The 23,997-nt window shown below is 40.3% G+C and overlaps 1 protein-coding gene across 1 annotated transcript in view; it reads left to right on the plus strand.

Moving 5' to 3' along the window:
- Positions 1 to 23,997, plus strand: part of COL9A1 (collagen type IX alpha 1 chain) — a 297,653-nt gene that overhangs the window by 197,092 nt on the left and 76,564 nt on the right. Inside the window, exons 21-26 of the mRNA XM_069235721.1 lie at positions 8,603 to 8,656; positions 10,582 to 10,635; positions 14,782 to 14,835; positions 14,945 to 14,998; positions 18,677 to 18,730; positions 20,626 to 20,670. Coding sequence (XP_069091822.1) covers positions 8,603 to 8,656; positions 10,582 to 10,635; positions 14,782 to 14,835; positions 14,945 to 14,998; positions 18,677 to 18,730; positions 20,626 to 20,670 — 315 coding nt within the window. The remainder of the gene's footprint in view (positions 1 to 8,602; positions 8,657 to 10,581; positions 10,636 to 14,781; positions 14,836 to 14,944; positions 14,999 to 18,676; positions 18,731 to 20,625; positions 20,671 to 23,997) is intronic.

Here is a 23,997-nt window from a genome sequence, read left to right on the forward strand (position 1 = left end):
ATTCAACTGTAACCTGGCACCTGGATTGATCCTGTATGGTGAGATGTGTATTGCTTCCCAACAGAGGACAGAGACTAGGGTGTGGTAAGATGCTGATAGGATGGCCTGGGGGCTGTGCTCAAGGACAAGTTATATTTCAGTGGGGGCTGCCCTGTCACAAGCAAATGAACCTGACACTAGTCCTGTCCTCTCCCATTATCCTTCTAACCACCTGGGTGCAGAAACCAGTGGGAGGGGAAGCAGTCCCAGAACTGGTTTGGAGTGAGTGACAGCAAGGGAGAGTTTGCCAGTTATAATACCCATACCTCTTGGGGGGGGAGGGGCACTAAGAGCTCTGAACATGGGGAGAATGATTCTTCCATATTGAATTTGCACAGAATGAGCAAGAGGGTTGGGGCAGGGGTGGAGTAATGATGTGGCATCCTAGAATTGGCCAGGGTTGATATGCACCTAAACTTTTAAACCCCTGCACAAGGGAGAGAGAGTGGCCAAGACACTGGACCTCGACAGCAACTAAAGGAGATATATGGACAGCTGGAAGAAGAAGCCATCTGATGCTCTGTTTAAGGACTTTGGCCCTCATTACGAGGCTGGAGGTGATGAGACCGCCAGCCTCGCCGTGGAGGTCCTACCACCGCAGAGCCGGTGGTAAGGACCGCCAAATTAAGAGTTGTGAGGCTTGGCAGACTGCAAGCCTCCACAACCCCGCCTGGCCCGCTGGTACAGTCGCACCGACGCAGCCGGTGGTGAGCACCTCCAACCCGGTGGCAGGCCTCAGCCTGCCGTCTGGATTATGAGGCTGCAAACCGCCAGGCTTCCCGTGGCGGTCACCCCGCCATGAAAACCCTGGAGGTCATGCACCCCACGACAGGAATCTCCATTCCACGTGCACACATGTCCCACACATGCACACATCCCTTCCACCTATCCACACACTCACAAACACCCTCAACCCCTTCACGCATCCATTCATTCACATACAGACCCATTCAGCATACTCATACATGCACTCAGACACTCCAACTCACTCACATTCATCAATACAGTCATCCCCACCCACTGACATTCATCCACACAGACACCCCATACACGCACACTCACATTCACTGGCATACATACACACATTCACCACCCACCTCCCCCCTCCGCAGACATGCACACACATACCCACACAGGCACCCCCTCTTTCGTACACCCACTTATCTTCTCCGTCAAGGAGGACATCTGGGAGGGGATGGGTCCTAGCAGTCTTGCATGGCCAGCACCACCATGCCAGCAGGACTCTGCCAAGTCGTATTACGGCTTGTAATATGGCGGCAGAGTCCTGCTGCCGTGGTGGTGCTGATGATGCACCCGGTCCTCCACCGCTGACCACCAGCACGAGTGATGGTGACTTTCCACCACAAATATGGTGGATGGCTGCCAGCACTTGCGGTCAAGTGGCAGGTTTGGCTTTGGCAGTCAGGGAAATTGAACACCAAAGTCAAAATGAGGGCTTTTGTCTCCAGTTTTCCCTTAGGACAAGATGGCTATCTCTAGGGCCACTTTATGACCCTCAGGACCATCTGGCTGAAGACCTGGGCTCCACTGTCACTCTAGGTGCCCTGCAAAACTGTCAGGAGGCTCTGGGGCCTGGTATTGCAGGCAAAAGAGGGCTCTGCGGGCTGGCAGTGGAGGCGCAGCACAAGATCCCCCCACCAGTAGGAGGGGAGTGTCACAGAGAGCAAGTAAAACCAGCTCCCCGTAAAGTGCATCCTTTAGAGGCCAGGAGGGCTTTTGAAGCTGCTCCTGGTGGCTAGCACCCAACACCAGAAACAAAACAAACTCAAGATCTACAAAAATCGGGGCCCAAGGTATGCACCTTTAAAATGGGGCCCTTTTAGCATGCCTACAGCAAGAAAGAGAGCACATGGGCCTCCTCTTCAAGCCCCATGGGTTAGAGAAGTTCCCAGGTGTCGGTGCATGGTTAATATTTAAAAAATGCCTAGGGAAGAGGCATGCCTTGGTGTCACACCATATTCTTTCATAGATGAGTCGGATGTCAGATCCTAAATTGCAGAGGCAGCATGGGCCTTGGTGCCCATACAACAATCACCAATTCTTAATGCGTCACTCCATGAATGGGGATGGATCTAAGGGAAGAGGGGTTAGGAGCAAATAATGAACTAAAATAACAAAGAAACAGAGACAGGATGCACATCTCTCAGAAAGAGATAAGAGAGACTCTTTAGCTCCTCTGCTCTTTACCAGGTACCCATTCTAGTCTGTATGTTATAATATTCCCCTCTAGTGTTCCCCCCCTTAGAGACCAGCCGGGGTGGGTGTACTGGCTGCTTAACTGTGCCGGTCAGAAGTAGTCATGCTTTCTTCCTTAGCCCTTAATCTCCTTTGGCCTCCCCAGGGAGGTGAGCTATGAGCTCTTTAAAATGGTCTCTGGGTTTCTGATATACTGATTGCATTCGTAATGATAGCCTAGGAACAGGATCCCGAGCTCAGTTGTGTCACAGAGCTTTAAGCATAACCTTGAGGATTCAAGGTTTGTTTTATACTGTAAAAAGTCTAAAGTAACATGCAAGAGACTATGGTCTGTTACACCTCCAGAGACCAGGCCTTCACTGTGTCTCCGGTCAGTTGTGCAGGAGATTACATAAACAAAATTTAAGAGCATAAACATGCTGTGAGCAGTAGATTTTAGTAGCTCACTCAGTGGCATTAATTCCCCTTAGATTAGGTGGTGACTTCTTCTTTAACAACCATAAATAATTAACCACTTATCCGGTTCTCATGGGAACGCAATCCATGTTGGTGAAAAAGTCTGCTGCATCTAAAACAGGTCAGAATTCTCAGAAGATCTGCAGCTCTACACATCCATCCTTTGGAACCTAAATGCAAAGCAAGAAGTCTTGAGAGGGCATGATATTTATAGCCTCCACGTCCAAGAGAGCCACCAAGACTTCTAGATCTTGTGAGAGCTCTATGTCACATGAGATTTTGAGTTGTTACCTGTCACAAGTCCCTGAAGGTTCCATCGCTGCTCTGCGAGTACCCAGCAAGGTCCAGGAGGGACTGGGACGGTGGGACTTGCAGCAGCTAAGAGAGAAAAATAATTGTAGTAAGTGATTATTTAATGTGCATGCATGCAAAGGTAAAACTCTTACCATGCCTCTGTTAACATTGTCAGAGGTTTTTTCCATGGTAAACACAAACCAGTGGTGTTGCACACACCATTGATGTTGGCGTACGCAAATAGAGAGACCATGATTCTCTGGCCGCACTGCTGTCACGTACTGGAGTCTCTGACAGTGGGCTTCCCTCACCTTACTCATGCCTGGTCCATGGTCATCAACCCACATGCCCAGTCTGGTAATAATAAATATGAGGACCCCATGTCTGAGACCCAAGGCACAGAAGCTTGTAGGCAGAGGGAGCCTGGAGGCACTGTGCTGCACTGCCCCAGACCCAGGACCCTGGACCCTCATGCTCTCCCTGCCCTCGGGAGGTCATCATTAGAGTGGATCAGGAAAATCGGTGCCAGCTCCTGGGTGGGACTGGGGAGACCAATTTAAAAAAAGTATATGTAGAAGAAAGAAAAAGAAACATGGCATGAAGCTGCGTATTTCTGCCCCTTTCCCCCTCATCTGTTATTCATAATACTCGGGACAAAGCACACAACCCTGTGTGGGTTTTGATTATTCATTCTTCCTGCTGTCTGGTGTCCTAGAGAGGGGCAGGGATACAACCAACACCATTTTAGATGTGTGAGGGACTGCAGGATCCCCGAGGGATGTTTTGAGAAAAACTCTCTCTGTGTCTATTTGGGCCTCAAGAAGAGTGCCCCTGTAAAAGTCTGAGAGAGTGTGAGTACCCAGATGGTTGGTCCTATGACAGCATTTTATGTGACCTGATAAATATAAAAGAAAGACTGACAAATGATACCTTGAGTTTCAATGCTTTATTTAATGTATATTACTGACATTGATTTTTGTTGGACTTTGCAATGCATATATTTGTAATGACTGCATTTAAATCTGACTAGAGAGTCCATTGGTTTTAATAGTAATTTTTAAAATGTGATTGTTGTTTCTGTTGATGTGGTGACCCTTTGACGAACCAGTACGTTTGCCGTATAATTTATTGTAATGACCACCTTGATAAAGCTAGCAGGCTTCACTCATATACTGATGCAGTGACCCCTTGACAAAGCCAGTATCCTTACCTTGTATATGGATGTGTTGTTCCCTTGACAAAGCCAGTAGGCTTTTTTTGTATATTGATGTGGTGACTCTTTGACATAACAAATAGGCCTCCTTCATTTAAAACAATAGCCTCATATATTGTGATGTTGCCTCTGGTATAGGTGTTGGGGACATTGTGATTATTGGATATATTATCCACTATTGATCAAATGTGATTCATGAATGTCATGAATGGAATTGCCACCTGCCTGATGTATATATTTGGAAATTAATGTGTAGTATTTGGCAGTGTATGTAGTAAATGTACTTTTCCTTTTTCAAACAAAAAGCACTGGATGAACAATGATTTATTGGGTGCTGTTTTTACCTACATGTGGATGGAGATTGCTAGCACACAGCACCTCCCCGGAGTAGTTCTTGGACTGCTCTGTTTCACTATCCTTAGAGAAGTAAGTGCTCTAATAGGGCACTTGGTTCCCATTAAGAAAACAACTGTGGCCCTTTCACTTGCACAGCACTCACATCCTTCACAAATAGCAACCCATTTTCTTAAACGGGATAAAAAGTGTTTCAGCATTCTAGGTGGTCATGTTTAGGTTGAATCTGTGATTCCCCTTATTTGTTTAGTTTTTAGTTCTATTGTAGGGTTTGCAATGCTTGAATTCAAGCAGATGTTTAAAGCTAACTTGGAGTCTAAATTTAAACATTTCAGTAAATTCATTTGGCGTACCAAATGAAGCATTTATTAATGTTGCTAATGGTGGCATGATAATGTCTACAGAGTTTTAGTAATTGAACCGGCATGAGGCCAGTTTGTATGAAATGTGATCTTAGTATGTAAAGATTTTGTCAGATAGTAATCATGATCATCAATGAAAAATATTATCTTTGTAGGAGGATGGGGAGAAATCACATACCTAAAATGGTCAGGTCATAGTAACTATTTATGATTTATTTGGTGATTGTATTTCTTAGTCAATGAAAGGCTGATAGTGGGCCAAACTGATGAAACGCTGGTCTCAAAATACTGGATGCAGATTGTGACAAGTATGTTTTACAACCAATATTTGTAAACCGATGAATATACAACTAGGTCGGTTTACAAAATTCCAAATCTTAGGGGGGGTCACAATCTGACTGATTTCAGTATTCATGAGGTAGGATGCAAACTGCAGTCTATTACTGTTGTTGGCCAAAACAGGTATGGTGGCCTGCTTGGGTCAACAGACCACCAAACCAGTGATTCTGTGAATTTTTTGTTAACCTAGATCATTTTCCTTAAAGGAAATGGGGCTGTTTTTAAACAAAAGTGTAAAATGTTTTAACATTTTGCTTGAGAATAGACGCTTCTTACTTGGACCACTGCCTAATCCCCAACAAACATTTATTTTTACATTTTCACAAAAAGAAGGGGTCTTAAAGGGATCCCTTCCCCTTTGTTGATGAGTCACAACTCTATATTGGGAGTCCATAAAATGTCAATAGTTTGTGACCGGTTTTCGGTCGCAAAACATTGATACATACCAAAGCAAATCATTATTTAGAACAAACACCCTAAACATGTCCCATCCAAATACCAATTTCTTATCCTCCTATAAACCACTTTTGCAAATCAGTAACCTATTACCGAATCACAAAATAGGCTTTGTACATTGCAAAAACATTTCTGCGATCACATACTCCAAATGGGAACATTTGTTACCACAAAAGTACTTAGTACATCTGGCCTAATATTACAGTAATTTTAAGGTAGTTCAGGTTTGCAGTTAAATAGAAGGATAATTTGGATTCTACTGATTTATTTAATTGTGACTGTTGATAGCAAGTGAGATTATTTAGGAGAAATAATCTTATGTTTCTTTGTAGAGATATTTGTGCCATATTTTCAAAGTTAGCTTGGGTCCTTTTATTCCTTGAGGAGATTGCTTATTGTTTATTAAGAGACTTTGCCAAGCTAGGCTTTTTTATATAGTATTTAAGTAGACTGATAACCAACCATACTCTAGTCACCTACTAACAGTACATAGTATGGAGTTAACATGTGCACTTAATTGTTGGTCACATTTCACGTGTTGCATTAACTGAGGGTGACTAATGCTTTACAAAGGAGAAAAGCAACATTTTCGGCACAAAATGTCAACTGTCTTTGTTTCCATTTCATACGGTGTTTTCTTCATCTCAGTTTAGACAGGAGTATCATGTGGCAATTCTAGGCATCTACTGAGGGGATAGTTGGTATATAAAGGTGATGTCTATGCTGGGACTGTGTGGACTGTGCACAAATTGACACTTAAATCATCCCAATCTGTGATGGCAAACCAACGCACATTTAAAGTGTTTGAAATGCCAGTCTATAATACAAATTACATGCCATGCATTTAGTCATACTCACGTATTCTGAATTAGTTTTCTAATGTAGAAGCTTTTTTTACTCTGGAAACAAGACTTTCTTACAAAAGCCCTAGAATGTGCTTATGCAAAAAACACATCATTTCAGATACTTACAGTGTTCTCTTTTCAAACTTGTTATTTACATCTGAACTTTGTGATCTATTTGAGATCACACCCCTTTTTAGGTCTCGCCTACAGATTGCTCCAGCTGTCTGTTGTCGAAGACCTATTGTGGAAAATACCACTACTTACATTGGACTTTGGATCAGCCCATTGCATATTATTGTTTAGCTTTCCTGTCACTCTCATTTGCTTGCTTCTTGTGTGATGCCTTTCCTTCATCTTCTAATATCTTTTACTTCACTGGACCACAGATTGTTTAACATACTTTTGATTGAATGAGTTGCACCCTTTCATAGCCACATATAAGTGAACTACTTTTTTGCTTTCAGTACTCCAATGGAGTGCATGTGTTTTGTTCTCTCTTCTCGTTTACTGCTCTAACGCCTTGTTTTTTGTGTTGCTTCCTTTCAACCACATCCATTGTTTCCCTCACCCCACTGTACTTCTTTTGTTTTGTTTTTTTAAATTCTTTACACCCCCACCAAGCTCCTGCTTTGCCCCCCGCTGGTCCCACCACTTGCCAATGTTTACTTTATTCAAGCTTCATCATCATGCTCTCTTTTCTGCCATGTTTTAAAAAATGTTAATTTCTCTTTTTTGAGGGCTGCAATTTTCTGCCGGGCCACTCTTTTACACAAAAAATGCACTTCGATGCGCTTTTTATATTTTGTAATTTACCACTTTGAGATAAATGCTTCCCATCTTGGAGCTGTAAACTAAAACAAACAAGCATTTGCAATGCAACGGGTCTCGCGTTTGCTCGTGTTAGAGCTGATAGCGTTGTAAACTCCTAACCCGACTTTTCACTGGTAATGAAACCTATCAGCAAAAGTGCATTTATGTACGTAACCCGAAAAAGTGCAATTAACTGTGTAACAGGGCTGATATTATGTAAAGCGCTCGGCTTCTGCCAAGCCAGATTGCGCTGGGAAAATAGAGAAAAAGTAGTCCACGAGCCGGACAGAAAACAGCGAACCTCGCATGTTTTCTGTACGTGGTCGATGCGCTCGAGGGGGGCTATCCACCGGAAAAGGCATGACATATGCATGCCTTCCACTAATGAAATCAAGCACATTCTAACAGGCAATCCCACAAGCCAATGACAGACACTGACGTGACGTGGACAGGGCTCCGAGCCCTTTTTAATTACTAAAGCGTCTCGCTTAGCGAAACACATGTGCAAGCGCATGTGACGCAGGCTCGACCCTAAAAACGAAATAGCTGATGATTCATGACTTTTGGGCGTCTTCCTCGTTGTGCTTTTCTTTGGCAATGCTGTTTCATGAATATCATTAGCAAAAGGCAAAGTCAAAAATTCAGGAAACATCAAGACCTATTGCTTTACCAATGCCTTTTATATCCTATCCGCAGCATTTAGCCACCACCTAGTCACTCATGTTGAATCTGAAACTTTCATATGGAAACATTCCACATTAAATAATACTAAATAGTTGTAATATAAATTAAGCAAGCTATCTTTTGTGGTCTCTTTTTATGTTATGTTCAATATATGCTTCAGCTACCTTAAAATAGTGAATTATGTGTAGAAGATAGATGAAGTCCAATCATATTTAGGTAATATAAAAAAATGAGGGGATGGACCTGAGTACATTTTGTTTTGAACTTGTTTGGGTCTTAATATTCAGTCTCAGCTGATCAAAATATATTCTGTGCTTGTAGGCTGCAGAACTATTTAATCTGCATTCTATGGTGTACTCTCTTGTACTGCAAAGGTAAATATAGCACTAGGTGATGGATTTGAGGTAGGAAATATGTCCAATTATATGCATCTTGTTGGAGACTCACTGTTTTATGGTAGGGATACACTTAACTATTTTATGTTTTCTGGCATTCAGTTGTGTACCCAATGTCAAATTCCTTCTTTCTTGTAGGGTGGACGAGGACTTGATGGGGAACCTGGTCCCCAGGGGATAGCAGGTGCAACTGTAAGTAGTGTTGTTGTTAACATTATCTTTATGGTAGTTTATTAAACAATATATTATGAAATAAAAAAAGTGAATCATCCAACTATTATAGTGTACAACTATTTCTGATCGTATTATCTGACATGCCTCCACATAAATCAAACGTAGAAGCATACTTGTATATTCACGCTGTATATGTATCCTGGTAACTACTAAAAGAAGTGGGTACACAGCAGCACAGTCTCAAGTATCCATTCCACATATTCTATATGTGTAGTACAAACATTTAACACAATAAGGTTTGAATGATTCTTTCCCATTAACGTAAGTGCTTTGCACTTGACAGTGCTGGTAGATTAAGTTCATGCTATATTATACTGGATACAACTTTCATGCAGTAAATGGCAATATTGTAAAATTGAGTTTTGATTGGGATAGAATTTGAGACTGTGGTTGCTGTCTTTGTCATGTTTGAAAATTCACATATAGGATGGTAGCTTCACTTTCTCAAAAGTTATTGTTCACCAAATGCACTTACTCCATTTCAATTATTCACCTCAAACGAGACACTAATTAGTATTTTATCTTTGAGTTCCAGCTTTCTACTCAGGAGACTGGTGCTTAGATTAATATTGTCTGCTTAGAATTATTACACCATACTGCTAGAAATATTTCTCAAAGAGTCCATAGCTAATACTAACAATGTGCACACTTAATGAAAACATGCATATATATATATATATATGAAGGTATTTCCTTGGAATTGGGCCTGTGAATTTGTGATTGTAGTTAATAATTCACAAAGGGAAAATATAATCCATGAATCTTGTCAATGCTAACAGTAATAATAACTATATTTCTGACATTCCCTAGCACTCTTAAAAACAGGTATTAACATTACCAAAATAAATGTCACTCACTGTACTTACCTCTAAGTATGAAAAACTGGGTTGACATTGCTGGGGGGTCATACTCATTATTTGCTGACCATAGCAGATGAGAACCTGTAATAAAGCAATCTTGCTAATTCAGAAACAGGCAAAAAACTGACATATGTTTGGAAAATGCAATTTATGACAATACTTTTTACAAGATTAACAAAGTGTGCAAGAGAGATCTTGTAAATGCATTGTCATAAGTGGGATCTATAAGTGTGTTGTGCACATCTAGGCAAATGCATGCAGTTTTGATCTTAAATTAGACAACTGGGTGCTTTTCAAGGAAAGTCAGAAGAACAGATAGGAAAGAATATAAAGGTCAAGAATATTATGATCAATTTAACCATTTATTAATTTTTCCACACAGCAGTCTATTTTGTTTAATATTCTCCTCAATACGTTTCTATTTTCAGTATTCCATGCCAGCAAACTACACAAAAACTCTATATGTTATGCAGATTTATGTCACCTATTTTATTATGGGTAATCCCACTATATAAATTAAAATTAAGTTCAGATATATTTTTGGAAGATAAGTATTAAAAATATCTCTAATATTTTTAGTTTTTTCTTACTTATTTGAATATTTCTAGGGCACAGACATTCCAATTCCAACCTTTCATGTAAAAAGGTTAAATTACTTTTCAAAACTTTTAAGAAAAGTGAGGTTTCTTTTTACAAATTCACAAATAACTATCCAGGTATAGTTCAGATTTGTGCCTGGAAAATGCTATGGCATATACATGTGCATAGATGAAGGCCTGGTGCAATGGATAGATCTTCATACTGACTACCCACAGTCCCTCGGGACTTCATTTACCATCATCCTACTTTCCGTGCTTCTAAACTCTGTGATACATTTATTTCACCAGATAGGAAAAACTCCATTGTTGGTGATGTGTACAGAAGGCTGCATTTTCATCAATTGGAAAAGTGAACACTTCATATTATTCATGCTTCTTTATGTTAAATTTAAATTTTATTTCTATGCTTGCCTTTTATATATAGGGTGACCAAGGCCAGAGAGGACCAATTGGTGAGATGGGCCCAAAGGGTAATAATGTAAGTTCATCAGAACTTTCAATCAAGGCAAAAACTGTACATTTTGTTTTATCTTGAATATGTTTATTAAACACCAATCAATGATAACATGAGTCTGAGATATGTGTAAGTGTCAGTATGCAACATAGTGGTCTATGAAAATACTTTGATGCAAAGGAATGAAAATTACTTCAAAGAAGAAAATGCATGTTTGTTTCCACTAACCTAGAGTGATGTGGGCTATATTTCTGATACTTTGACATGGGGAGCAGGAGGCAAAATATGTTTTTAAATAACCGTGCATCATAGATTTCCTACATTTAACTAGGAACAAAGAGTTTGTGGGCTAAGAAGTGAGAACTGACAGACTTTAGGGAAAGGCATGCTCACAAGAAAATAATGGGGCCTTCTTAGAGGGGCCACATTTTCCAGACTGGTTGGTGAAAAATCATTAATCAATTCAATGAGTGAAATTTCCACAATTTTTTTCAAAAACATCACTTTTGTATTTCAACTGAGTAGTGTGCTTCTCTGAAAAAAGAGTGAACGATTTCTTGAGTACTATTCATTTGCATTAAACATACATCCTGATTGCATGTGCTAGAGTTACTTTTACATGTCTAAATTAATGTGGTGCTGTTTGATGTGGCCTTCTCTGCAGTGTCACTCCAAACATTTTGCCTTCACCCCTCCTATTTTAATGAATTTGTTTTTGTTGACCTTTTCTCACTCCCGAAAACATAGTAACATTGGCTTACACTTGATTGACATATTTAATCTACTTATAAGTCCCTAGTAAGGTATTATACCATAAATCCAGGGCCTGTGAATTAAGTGCTACTAGTGGACCTCCACCACTCCTTGTGGCACCCACTTAAGTAGCCCTTTAAACATGTCTTGGGTCTGTCATTGGAGACTGCCAGCAGATTTAAACTGCAATTTTGACTTGGCAAAATTACCCTTTTGCCAGGCCTAAAACTTCCTATTTAATACATATAAGCCACCCCTGGAATAGGCCCTTACACAGCCCAGAGGGCAAGGTGGAGTGTATTTAAAAAGGTGGCCATGTATGTTTACGTTTTACATGCCCTGGTAGTGAAAAACGATTACATTTCTTTTTCACTACTGCAAGGCCTACCCCTCCCTTAAGATAACGTTGGGTTACCCTATCACAATTAATAAATGATAGATTTCAATTGGGAGCAGGTAGGAATGTTGAGTTTCTGTCTCAAGAATTTAAACCCCTTTTTAATTGTAAAGTTGGATTTTAAGTCACATTTCTGAAAATGCCACTTTTAGAAAGTTAGCATATTCTTGTCCTAACTATTTGGTGCCTGCAGCATGTATCCTGGGTCACATGACTAGGTGTAACTGACAGTTGGTCTGACGATATTACTCCCAGACAATGACGCAAATGGGGAATAGGTGTTGTCAGGATGGACCACCTCTGTCAGGATGGGGGGGGGAGCTGTTGCCTTCCACACTTGCACATTGCAAAGACTCTACCTCCGTACACTTACAAAGGGTTTTTCACTTGTAATTTCTGTTCCCAGACAACCTGGGGTCAGGGCAGGCAGGAAGGACAGTTCGGACATCTTTGTAGGGGAAGGAGTCTAGAAGCTTCTCTGAATTCAAAGTGGGCATCAGGTATAAAAAGTGGACCCTCAGACCCAACTCTTCAGATCACTTCTCGGCCTGTGGAAAACTCAGAAGAAGGACTGTTCTGCTGCAAGAAGGACTGCCCTGCTACCATACTGCCCTACTGCTTTGCCGCCCTGAAGCTTGAGTGCAAAGGACTGGACCTCCACCTTGAATACAGAACCACCAGAGTGACTCTTAGGGCTGTTTGACTGGCCTCCTGATCAGAGTCGCGGGTGCAGAAAGGGTTCCAACCCTCCTAAACCCTGGACCTGGACTCTTTCTGCTGTGAGTCCTGGCCCTCCAAATGGTGCCCCTCCAGTCTTTTACCATTGGAAGTGGGACTAAAGGTGCTCTGCCAGCACAGCTGTAGACTTCACCCGAACCAACAAAGTGTGACGCAAATCCAGCACAGCCTAGGAGCTCTGCATTGAAACCGCCGCAACATTCTCCAGCCTCGCCTCAAGCCCTCATCACAGCCCTTGCAGCTCCTTATTGGAAACAATGCAGCGTGACACAACCTTGATCCAAGCCAATATCACAGCCCTTGGAGCTCATTGGAACTGCTGCTGTGCAATGCTTCCTCGACGTGGACCTCTCATCACTTCTCGGAATCGCCGCTCCGTGATGCAATGCTCCTCATCCGGGTCTAAAGGTACAATCATCTGCAGGCCTAGCTTGATACTTGTAGCTGGCCCGTGCTCCATTTCAGTCGGTCTCAACTTATGCATTTGCCCCAATCAGAGGTGACCAGAAATTCAAAGTTGACATTTTGTGCTTTTAAACTCTATTTTTTACCCAAATATTTAAAAGTGAATAGCTGTGGTGCTACTAATCTGATTCATTTTTTTGATGTCAAGAATGTATTAAAATGTACTCTAGTTTTCTATATTGGTAGGTCCCCAATTCCCCCAAGGTAGGGGAATAGTTCAGCTCCAATTATGCCAAAGCTAGATAGTTATCAATAGTATGTGGTGATGGGCCATTTCAAAGAGGGCAGATGACTAAAGGATTAAAGGGATCGATGAAATGGGATGGATGAGAGTTTAAGTTGGGCAGAGATGATGACATTGTAGGAGTAAGTGCTGTCTTTGTGGGATGCTTTAGTGAAATTGGAATTACAGAACTTTGAAAAGTTGTTACTGGCAACACACTGAGTTGTCACATAACAAACAGCCATTCAAGGGTTTTAATAAAGAAGCGTAGGTTGGGGGCACAGTGGTGATTAAAGAGGTGGAGTGGCCCTTGGCTACCTCTTTGCTACTGGGTTAAAAGCATTGGTTTTGAATTATGCAGGATAGGTACCATAGTTTACATATTATTAAATGAAGTTATAGATATAATGAGGATTGTGTGTTGAGAGAGGGTTTTAATGATTTAATGAACAAAGGGTTTACGGGTGGCTGTATCTATGATTCCACAATAATCCCCTAAATGAAAATGTAGTTGTGAAAATAACACAGGTTGCAGGAATGATTCCCTAATTAGTGTGCTGCTGATACCACAGTCAAACTAAACTAAGATCTATTGTACACCTAAAGTGACCTTATAATAGAATTTGTGGGTATTTTTTATTCTTCCACAGAGCACACTAGCTACAAAAAGCTGTGAAAAACAAATTTTTCCAATTCCTATAAAAACATACATACATATATATGTAGACCTGCTTTAACTTGTGTGGAACATGGCCCGTGAACTCTGCCTAATTATTTTCTCACAGAGTCTTAAAATGTAAGGCAGGTCCTATCACCAGTAACATTTTCATATTTTTTGTGGATTCTATTGTAATTCAGAGATGACGTATCATTTTGCATAATTGATTCCATTGAATTTCCTATAGTTTGTACGGTTGCTCATGGTGAAGGGCCACTTTAAAAATGCACATGTGCACCATATCATCTTCTCATAAATATTAACTTGATGTTGTCACTACAGAATCCAACTTTGATTGCATAATTTGCAGATTTCAACAGATGGTTCAAGCGGCTCAAAGTTATTAAAATGGTTGTTAACTGATCGCCTCCAGCTGTTGAATGCTGTAATTATCTACTTAAAGAGGGGCCAGTGTTGCCCAAGTTGTGTAAACATCTACATTTGATGGACTGACAAAAGATATCAGTTTGCAGCAGGATACATACGTAAATACTGAAATGTAATTCAAGCAGGGTGGGCAGAATGCTTTCTACTTTATCATGAATTTCTTTATTTCACTATTAACATAAATGCATCTTCACATCTTAGACCCTGTTCTCATAGTTGCAGTTATTTCGATAGGGTTCTCAGACTATAGAATATTTGCTAATATGTTGCATCTCTTTATGGTCTCATGCCTTGAAAACTAAACTGCCTCCTTGTGTATGATAGTGTTCTTCAGAACTGTTTTTAATGGAAAGAAGTGATAAATAATTGCCAAACGTATGCCCGCTTGTTGTGATACCACTTCAATAATATGGGCACTTGTTCATAAATATACATTTATTTATCCCATTCTTGAGCTAAATCTCATCTTTGACTTGTCTTTCCTAATAGGGTGCTCAAGGTCCAAGAGGAATAACAGGAATGCCAGGTTCTAAAGGAGAAGGTGTACGTAGAGACGGTTTTATATTGGTTTCCTCTGATGGTTTGTTTTCTTTGCAAAGACAATGAAGAAGTCTCACTCCTCAATTAACTAGTGATAATTTCTCCTTTTCAGGGGTTGCCAGGTGTTGATGGTCGTGATGGGATCCCGGGACTGCCAGGTTCCAAGGTACGATGTTTTTCTGAATAAATGACCATGAACACCATATGTTGTAAAAAGTCTTTCTGCACAATGGTGCTTGATAGTTGCTCATAAACAGAAGCCTCATGCCATCCCACTCTCATTAAGCTCTGTGTGTAGGCCCCTAATGTAGATATTTTTGCGGCAGAATTTTTGCCATAACTCCTCTTGTTTCTCACTGTCTTAGCATTCTAGCCGAGCATTCAAGATGTTTTACCCACATCGCAAAATAGTCTTGATTGTGTTTATTTGAGAGGAAAGCCTAGTGTCCTCTTACAAGACTCCTCTTAAAATTCGTGGGTGCCTCTAGTGGAAATTTCTAATGTGGGAGATGGCAATTCTGCCTTGAGAACCTTTTCTGTTGCAAACACTGATGCACATAGCTTATCTTAAACACTTGTCATGGGGAGAAGGAGTCATTTATTAAAAGCAAAATGTTGCATCCCACTGGTATTTTGTTTAATGATGCAGAGATAGCTACTCAACGAGAATCCTACCTCTACTTTGGCCAAAATGCACTAAATATTCACCAGATGAAAGCCATAATGCTCCTTACCTAAAAGGGTTGAAATGATTTAACGCAGGAAGTGAATGAAGCTGAATTCATATCTGCTACTTTTGCAGTTACAGCTTGGCTTTCTCATCATACAACTGAAATTCTTTCTCTAATTTTGTTACTTCCGAGAGAAATGGAGAACATCAATTTTGTACCAAGTGATGAAAAAACGATCCAATGTAACACTGAGTGAATCAGTTAGCATGAAATTACTTAATTTTAGAAGTAGGATTTGTGCCTATCAATTGCTGAATTAACAGTAATGATTGACTAAAGGGAGGAGGTAAGAATTGTTGATGACTAATTGTACTTGTGCTGTTCATCTGGTATTCTATTGTCTGTTGACTGACCACTTTTTTGAAACGCTCTGAGAAGTACATGAAATTATTTTAGCTCAGTTTTTTACAGATACATTTAGCAACAATAGAAAAGATTACAGATACAAAATAACTGTGTTAAAAATAATATTGTATTGCATTCAGCACTAATAGGCTAGGTGTCCCTTTGCATGCTTAACTCAAGCTCTTGCAGAATACCAGTCTCCCCAACGAGCATGATTTTTTAGGACACTTAATTTTCTTTGTGCTCAGAGGCATATGAAGCTTTGCTGTTAGCAAACTAGATATGAGCTGTATGTGCTCTAAAGTCGTCGCTCTTCTCTAATAGTATTCAACCCCAAAAATGAGTCCTGTTGGTGCTGAGTGAGCGTGTGAAGCAGATAAGGAAAACAAAACTCAGGAGCTACAACACTCAACAAAAAACTCAAAAACATCAAAGTCTCTGTATTACAGAAGAAAAAGAAAACCTCTGTGGCATATTGAAAGAAAGCAGCAGAAATGTGCCAAACACAAGAGATATAAAAGCAATATTAGGAAATGAAACTTTTTACATGCATTTGTATAAATTATTGGTGCAGACCAAATGTTTTGGTCATTTTGTAGGCTAAAATGCAGAAAGGTAAAAAAAACTGCTCTACCGAATGCCAATTAATAGGAAACAACTTATCCTGTTCATGTGGATTTCATAAAGCCTCTTTAGAAAAGCCATCAAACACGATTTACAGAGAAACAATGTTCAGTCAAACAAACTGAGATAGTGCCCTCACCATTCCCCAGCAGTGACTACTTAATTGAGATTGGGCTGGTAACTGTGTTTGCTTTCATCTGGAGATTTTGGCTGCTGAAAGCAGGTGAAATTTCCAGATGAAAGTCTGGGCCAGCATGAAGAATTAACAGGAGAACCAGGCCCGGAAATACTGAGTCCCTCTTGTGCATCCTCATTTCTAAATGGACCCTATTAGGGCCGAACCCATATTGGACTCGATATTACCCCACCCTTAGAGATACTGGTCACCCGGTCTCTATAACATTTGTGAGAGGAAATATTGGACCAAATTCTTATGCCAATCATAATGAGGGCATTTGATGTTTGGCATGATGCTCCATGAATAGTCTGTGGTTGTTGGTTTGTTGCATAGCACATTATTCAGGGGGTAAACTTACAGACTAAAAGGAAACCTTTGAGGAATAGTCTGAAGACCAGTTTACAGAAGTTTTCAGTGCCTTATTATATTTATACATTTTGACCAAGTAGATATTAAAACTGGTTTAGAGGGAGAGAGATTACTTATTTTCAAACAAGAATTGCATAGCTAAGGCTAATGCTGTAAATGTAACTTAGTTCCTCATTTAGGGTATCTTAATTTTGGAGTGACAAAAATGTTGTGAGTAGATTTCTCCAGAGGTTGTGATGAGTGTTACAAATGAATTTTGTTTATGTTATGTTTTCCAAAGTCCTTTACTGAGTAATTCTGACCTAGGAGTTACTAATATGTGCAAAAACACCTTGGTTTAAATTATAATTGGCCCGATATAGATATGCTCTTGCAAATGATTATGACTGTGGCTATACATAGTTTACAATAATGTGAGCAAAAGATCGATGCCCTCCTCTTGCTAGTGTTATTAAGCCTTGCCCACTGTGTTGCACTTAACGTTATAAGCCACCACCAGCTTATGCTTACTCCCTATGCAAAAAGTGGAGCAACTACAATCTTTATTCAACCTTCAATAGGAACAAAAGATCAAATGTGCAAATCCTATTTCCACCATCATAACACTTACCCATGGAGCTAATAATCTAGTCAGAACCTTAAAGAAGTTGATGAAGAAATTGGAGTCAATCATTACCTAAATCAAAAGAAATCATTAGGTCTGTGGTTGTGTGTGGCAATTCACTTTACACATCCCAATTTAATATCCAGCCTTATGAGTTGGATGATAGGAGTTGAACAGATTCTGATCAATGAAATACTAGTGATTATCTTCTGTTGTCCTATAATAACCCACCCAATGGCCCTCTATTACTACTGAGCCAGTTGAAAATTGTGTATTTTTGTATTTGACATAGTAAGAAGAATGAAAATTCCACTTCTCAAACTCTTTTGCTCTTAAAACAACATGTTACCTTGAGTGTATCTTGTTAGCCAGTGTTAACTACAAGTAAAGCTAGATTAAATTGTTACATTTCAGTTATGGATAGCCACTAATGTGATGAAATCAAACCACAGACTTTTAAACATTTTAAGAAACTCTCCAGGACATTCAATTGCCCCACCCCCAGTTAAGTAGCTTTGTGATAGTCCACAATGACAGTCTGTGATCAATTGCTAAGAGAAGATTTCACCAAACTGATAGTGCTTCGCTTTGCTCTACTCCCAGTCAATACTGTCACCCAGCAGCTAGAGAAAGTGAGCATTGAGGGTTTCAACAGAAGGTCTGAACACCTATACAAGGCTCCAGGTACATACTAACCATAATCTAGATCCCAGGTAGCAGTTGGATCCCAGTACTTCATATACAATGAAGGTCCACAATAGAAGGAAGGCCGTCAATTGCTAATCATTCTTGTTGGGGCATGTTGACAAATACAGAGAAACATTGTTATGTAAAATGATATTTGAAGGTCTACCTTTTAATCTACCCTAATTACACCATTAATCTTTATAGTGATCTATGTCACCTAAGCGTATAGGTGTATCACTGATAATATGTATTATTTGTATGCCTTACTCCTATTTGATTATTTCATATGTATTCAATGTTTTTTAGGGGGAGTCAGGAAAAGTTGGGGCTCCAGGTGAATCTGGACTTCAAGGATTGCCGGTATGTGTCACCTGTATCTGTGCTAGCCCCAAATTATTTGTTGTTATTTTTTACACTAAAGATTGGCAGAGCTGAGAAATGCTCACCACAACTGCTCACAAACGCTACTGATCGAAATACTTACAGCAATAATTTGGTCTGTCACATACGTGATTTAAGTATATTGTCTCTATATTGTAATATATTGGGGTGTTAGCAAAGATCACAGCTTATACCTTTAGTCTTAACACTTAGGCCAGTAGTAATGGGTAAATCACAATGTAGATAAAGCTGTATGCATATTTATAAAGCATGAGCTAATGAGTAAACATTTATTGGCACTGAAAAGGAAGAACAAGATTATTAAGGCTTATGTAGGTGTGGTACCACAATATCATTGCCTAAATATAATCTGGCAAAAATATTGTGTATTGAATATCACACACAAACATATCTCCCCATTAGAATATATATTTTCAATTATATTTAGGCCACAATACGTTTGTCAAGTGAGAAACAGGCAAAGGCATTGTGACATACAAACGTTTGTATATAACTCTGGAAATCATGTAGCCTGATATTAGGATGGACTTAATGGCTTTTAAGTATTTAATGGTCTACACTCATCTCACTGTTTTGGCAGAGAGTTCCAGGTAAAGTTGACCTGGACCCCAAAAGCAGAGCCCAAGTATGAGTCAGCTTAAATGTAGACACAAATTGCCTGTGGTTACCTATAGACTGAAGTGCACAATATGGTTGATATCTAATGAATGTGCCAGCAGAAACCTTGGGACCATAACTGTATAGTACTTATAACATATTATATGAGCTTGAACTGTCATCTGTGAGGCCGTGTAGTCCTTACTTACATGCAGGTATACCTGTAGGAGTTCAATGTTATGGCAGGAGTGTGACCATGTGAGGAATGGAAGATAGCAGAAGGTAAGGTGTAGGATGTGGAGTTGAAAGATGTCTAAGCTAGACAAAAAAGTATGTGAAATCTGTATTGATCAACAGAACATGCTCCTCACCATGACTGAAAAACCTACCTGATTTTTGTCATTCTACTTTTAACAGTGTTTTCACTTTATTCCTCAGTGGATTAATTCTTTATATTCATTGAATAAGACACTAATTTACTGTCTACCTATTTACCTTTTCTGAAATAAGTCTAATTCTTAGACAGTTAACTGTACACGTGATCATGTGTTTTACTTCTTTACCTGCAAGAGCTGCCGCTTACAATATAGTGCATGCTTTCAGAAAAGCAATTCACAGCACAGTGATGTACAACAGAGATGTACTTCAGTGCCTATTCCTAGGCCATTTTTTTTACTGCATCATTCATACTTATGATACTGTTTACTCTAATTTCAACATTCACCCTGTCCTGACCCCTATTTCAACCTTTACTCACTGGCGTAACAAAGGCATCTGCGGTGCGGGGAGACCTATGCTCCAGGACGCCCCCATTGGCACTTTGCACAGGCATCAGGCCCCTGGCCTGAGAGCTCCAGACTATTGTGAGGGTCCTTCCATGTATTTTTCAGGGGGCCCTGCTCAAGTTTCGTTATGCCACTGCTTTTATTCCGCTATCAGCATTTACTTTTATGGCCATTACGTTTCATAACTGATATTCGTACTCTCACCTTTACTTCTCTAAATAGCTCACTTACACCACTACTATTTCGACTTTTGCTACATTATTCTATTACATTAGCCTTTACTCTTAAATACACTTGTTTTCACCCCACTGGATTATAGACAACATGCTTCCACTTCTGGAATTAATGACACTTCATCCTCATTTATTGCGGTTTTTGGCAGAAATAGCATTTATAATATTTTGGATGCCTATCAGTATCTTTAATTGAATTTAAAATCCATATCTGATACCTTTTCTGTTTCTATTTTAGGGAATTCCTGGAAGTCCAGGAGCAAAGGGTGCTTCTGGAGACAAGGTAAATATTGTCACTTATTGTTAACCTCATATCAGATGCATTGTAACAGCAGTCTTGAATGGCTACCTTCACAGATCCAATGTTAATACTGTTTTGCTTTGACTGTGTATCTTTTATTTTTTTGTTTGAATATATATTGAATATATATCTGTTTACAATCTTTTGCTAGCAGGTTCAAATATACTTCTAATGAGGGGAGATCTTCTCCAGTTAAAATTGTATTTGTGTCTCATTTTGCTGAAGGTTTAGGACATCAAGTTGGAAAATGTTGCTCTTGGTTTCCAAGACACTTTTGTGAGCTGTTTTTCTAAGTCAAATAGTAGTAGTCAACCAGCACTGGACCATCAGCACTTTTTGAAAGAATAGTAGATGCATATTTTCTGTTGCATTACTGCTCCACTTCGGTGAATCTTTAGTGCGGGCCCTAGACTGCACTATCACAGACAACAGCCAGACATATAAATGCAAGGCCATATTTACTAACTGCTGCTCTGCGTTGATTCACAGGAAGAGAGTAGAACAGTGACCTATCTACTAATATATGACACTGTTGCACTCCTCCCTGTTGGCACACTTTAGCAGCCAAGTACATGCCTTTGCACCATAGTGCAAGGTTGTGTGTGTCCTGTCATGCATAGGTTGTGTAGTGTTTTGTACTGTAAAGATACCCTTCTAGCAGAAGGTACTATGCTTCGACATAATAAAAAAAGTGTATAAATGTGTTGTGTGTTGTAAATTACAGTACAATGTCAGAAAATGTGGAGAAAAGAAAACTTTTCTCTATTACACTTGCTCGCAGAGGTGTAGATTGTTGGCTAAGAGCCCTATCTACCTCTTTACATAGATAGGTCTTTGTGTCAAAATCCATGGGTGGTTGCCTGGGACCGTCCATGTACAACCCATCAGGCACCCCCCTTGATGTAAAGTAGCGGAAAGTAGCTCAAAGGGGTACTATGCATCATTTTGGGGCACTTTCAATTTATCATCTTTTGCGCTACAAAGTACATAACAACTCATACTTTGTGCCAGTTTGCATAACTTTTGGTGACAATGCACTGGCATAAAAGCTTGATAAATGTAGCCTGCTGAGTGAGAACGTGGGCAGGAGAGTTTAAAATACTGCAGTTTGGGGTTTAAGACCTCTGGGTATTGCTGATTTTTCTTGGTGCCAGTTTCTGGCTTATGTAATTTAAACATAAGAGGTTAATGGTCTTCCTATATTGATGTATATGATTGTGTTCCTTGGTTATTTCAAATTTGTACTGGTTCATTTATACCTAGGGCTTTTTCTGGAAAATCAGAATCTTAATTTTCTGTTTAATTATTTACAGGTTGCACCAGGTGCAAGAGGTTTGCAGTAGGTTAGGGCTGTTATCTGTTGGGGATATGAGTACCACATTGTTGGCATAGAGCATGCAGTTTTTATGTGTACCTTTGTTATGATAGTTTGAGAGCTGGTCATTCTTGCTGGGTCATTCATGTAAGTATTCAATAGAGATGGGCATATGCAGCAACCCTGCTTCATTAATTTCTAGGGTTTTAGCTTCCATTTTTTTGTCTCACTATGTATTTTGTATGAAGCTGCGTATAAGTGACAATTAACATTTGTTAGTGCAGCTCTCACTTTGTATTTGACAGTAAATGATTTAAAAATGAAATATCTATCCCGAAGAAGCAGCATAAATTAAATGTGTTAGACCTGGCATCCTTGGCGTGTTCTCCCCTAGCTTTTTGCCTCTGCTTCCCAGGTTGTTGTGTGCTGGACTCTGTTTTTACTGTTTTTGTTACTCTGGGAACTTTAGCACTGCTGACCAGTACTAAAGTGCAAGTGCTCCCTATGTGAAATTATATGTGTGATTGACTTTTTCCTGATTGGCATATTTGTCTTACTAGTATGTCCCTAGTAAAGTGCACTAGAGGTGCATAGAGCCTGTAAATCAGATGCTACTAGTGGGCCTGCAGCACTGATTGTGCTGCCCACATGAGTAGCCGTGTAAACATGTCTCAGACTTGCCACTGCAGTGTCTGTGTGTGCAGGTTTGCACTGCCAAGTCGACCTGGCAAATGTACCCACTTGCCAGGCCCAAATCTTCCCTTTTCATACATGTAAGGCACCCCTAAGGTAGGCCCCAGGTAGCCTCATGGACAATGTGCAGTGTATGTTAAAGGTGGGACGTGTACTTGTGGAGTTTTATATGTTCTAACAGTGAAATACTGCTAAATTTGTTTTTCACTGTAGTAAAGTCTATCTCTCTCATAGATTAACATGGGGGCTGCCTTTAAATATCATTAAAGTGTAGTTTCCCTTTGAGAGCAAATGGAAATATGGAGTTTGGGTTGTCTGAACTCATAATTTAAAAAGACATCTGTTAGTGATGTTGTTTTTTAGATTGTTATTTTGAAAATGCCACTTTTAGAAAGTGGGCATTTTCATGCTTTAGCCATTCTGGTACTCTGCCTGTGCGTGGATTCCCTGTTTGGGTCAAACTGACAGTTTAGGTGTTTGTGAATCTCCTCTGGACAGTGACACAAAGGGAGCTGATGTGAAGCCTGCATATCCTGATGGGCCATGTGAGCTAAAGTGGAGGAAGGAGTGGTCAATTACACCTAAATGGGCTGTGCCTGCCCTTACACAATGCAGTCCCCAACCCCCTCATGTGTGTCTGAGGACTGGCCTGTGAAAGGCAGGATCCTGTAAACAACAGAGTCTCCCTTTTGAAGTTTGCCTACTTCAAAGGCAGAAAGTGGTATAAGTATTGGACCCAAAACCCTAGACCTGAGATCACTCCTTGAACCAAGAGGAACCTCTGCCAAGGAGAAGAGCTGAAGAGCTGAGGAGAAGTGCTGCCCCTGCCTGTGACTGTGCTTTGTTGGTCTATCCTGCAGTTGCTGCTTCTGTCTGTGAAAGGGGACAAAGACTGGACTTTGTTGTGCAATACCTGCTTTAAAAGAATCTCCAGGGGCTTGGACTGAGCTTGCTTCCTATTTTGAAGTCTCAGGGCCATCAAAGACTTCCTCTGCCAGCACCTGAACTCTCTGCTGAAACTCCTGCCCTGCCAAGTGGTACCCCATCCAGTTCCTGGTACCTTGAAAGGTTAAGTTGGCAGAACAAGGACAGAAATCTACTCACAGAACACTGTGCCGGGAAATGCTCGACACACCACCTGCAACGTGACTAAAAAAATGACATGCCACCCGCTTCACTGCTGAAACCACTGCCCCACCTGCATCCCCACTGGTAAATTGATGCATCGTGGCTGGAGGAAGGACGCAACACCCGCTTGCAGCTGCTAATAACGATACAAACCCCACGCAGCGTGGTTTTCT

The sequence above is a fragment of the Pleurodeles waltl genome, chromosome 5, assembly GCF_031143425.1.
Source record: "Pleurodeles waltl isolate 20211129_DDA chromosome 5, aPleWal1.hap1.20221129, whole genome shotgun sequence".
Taxonomy (NCBI): Eukaryota; Metazoa; Chordata; class Amphibia; order Caudata; family Salamandridae; genus Pleurodeles; species Pleurodeles waltl.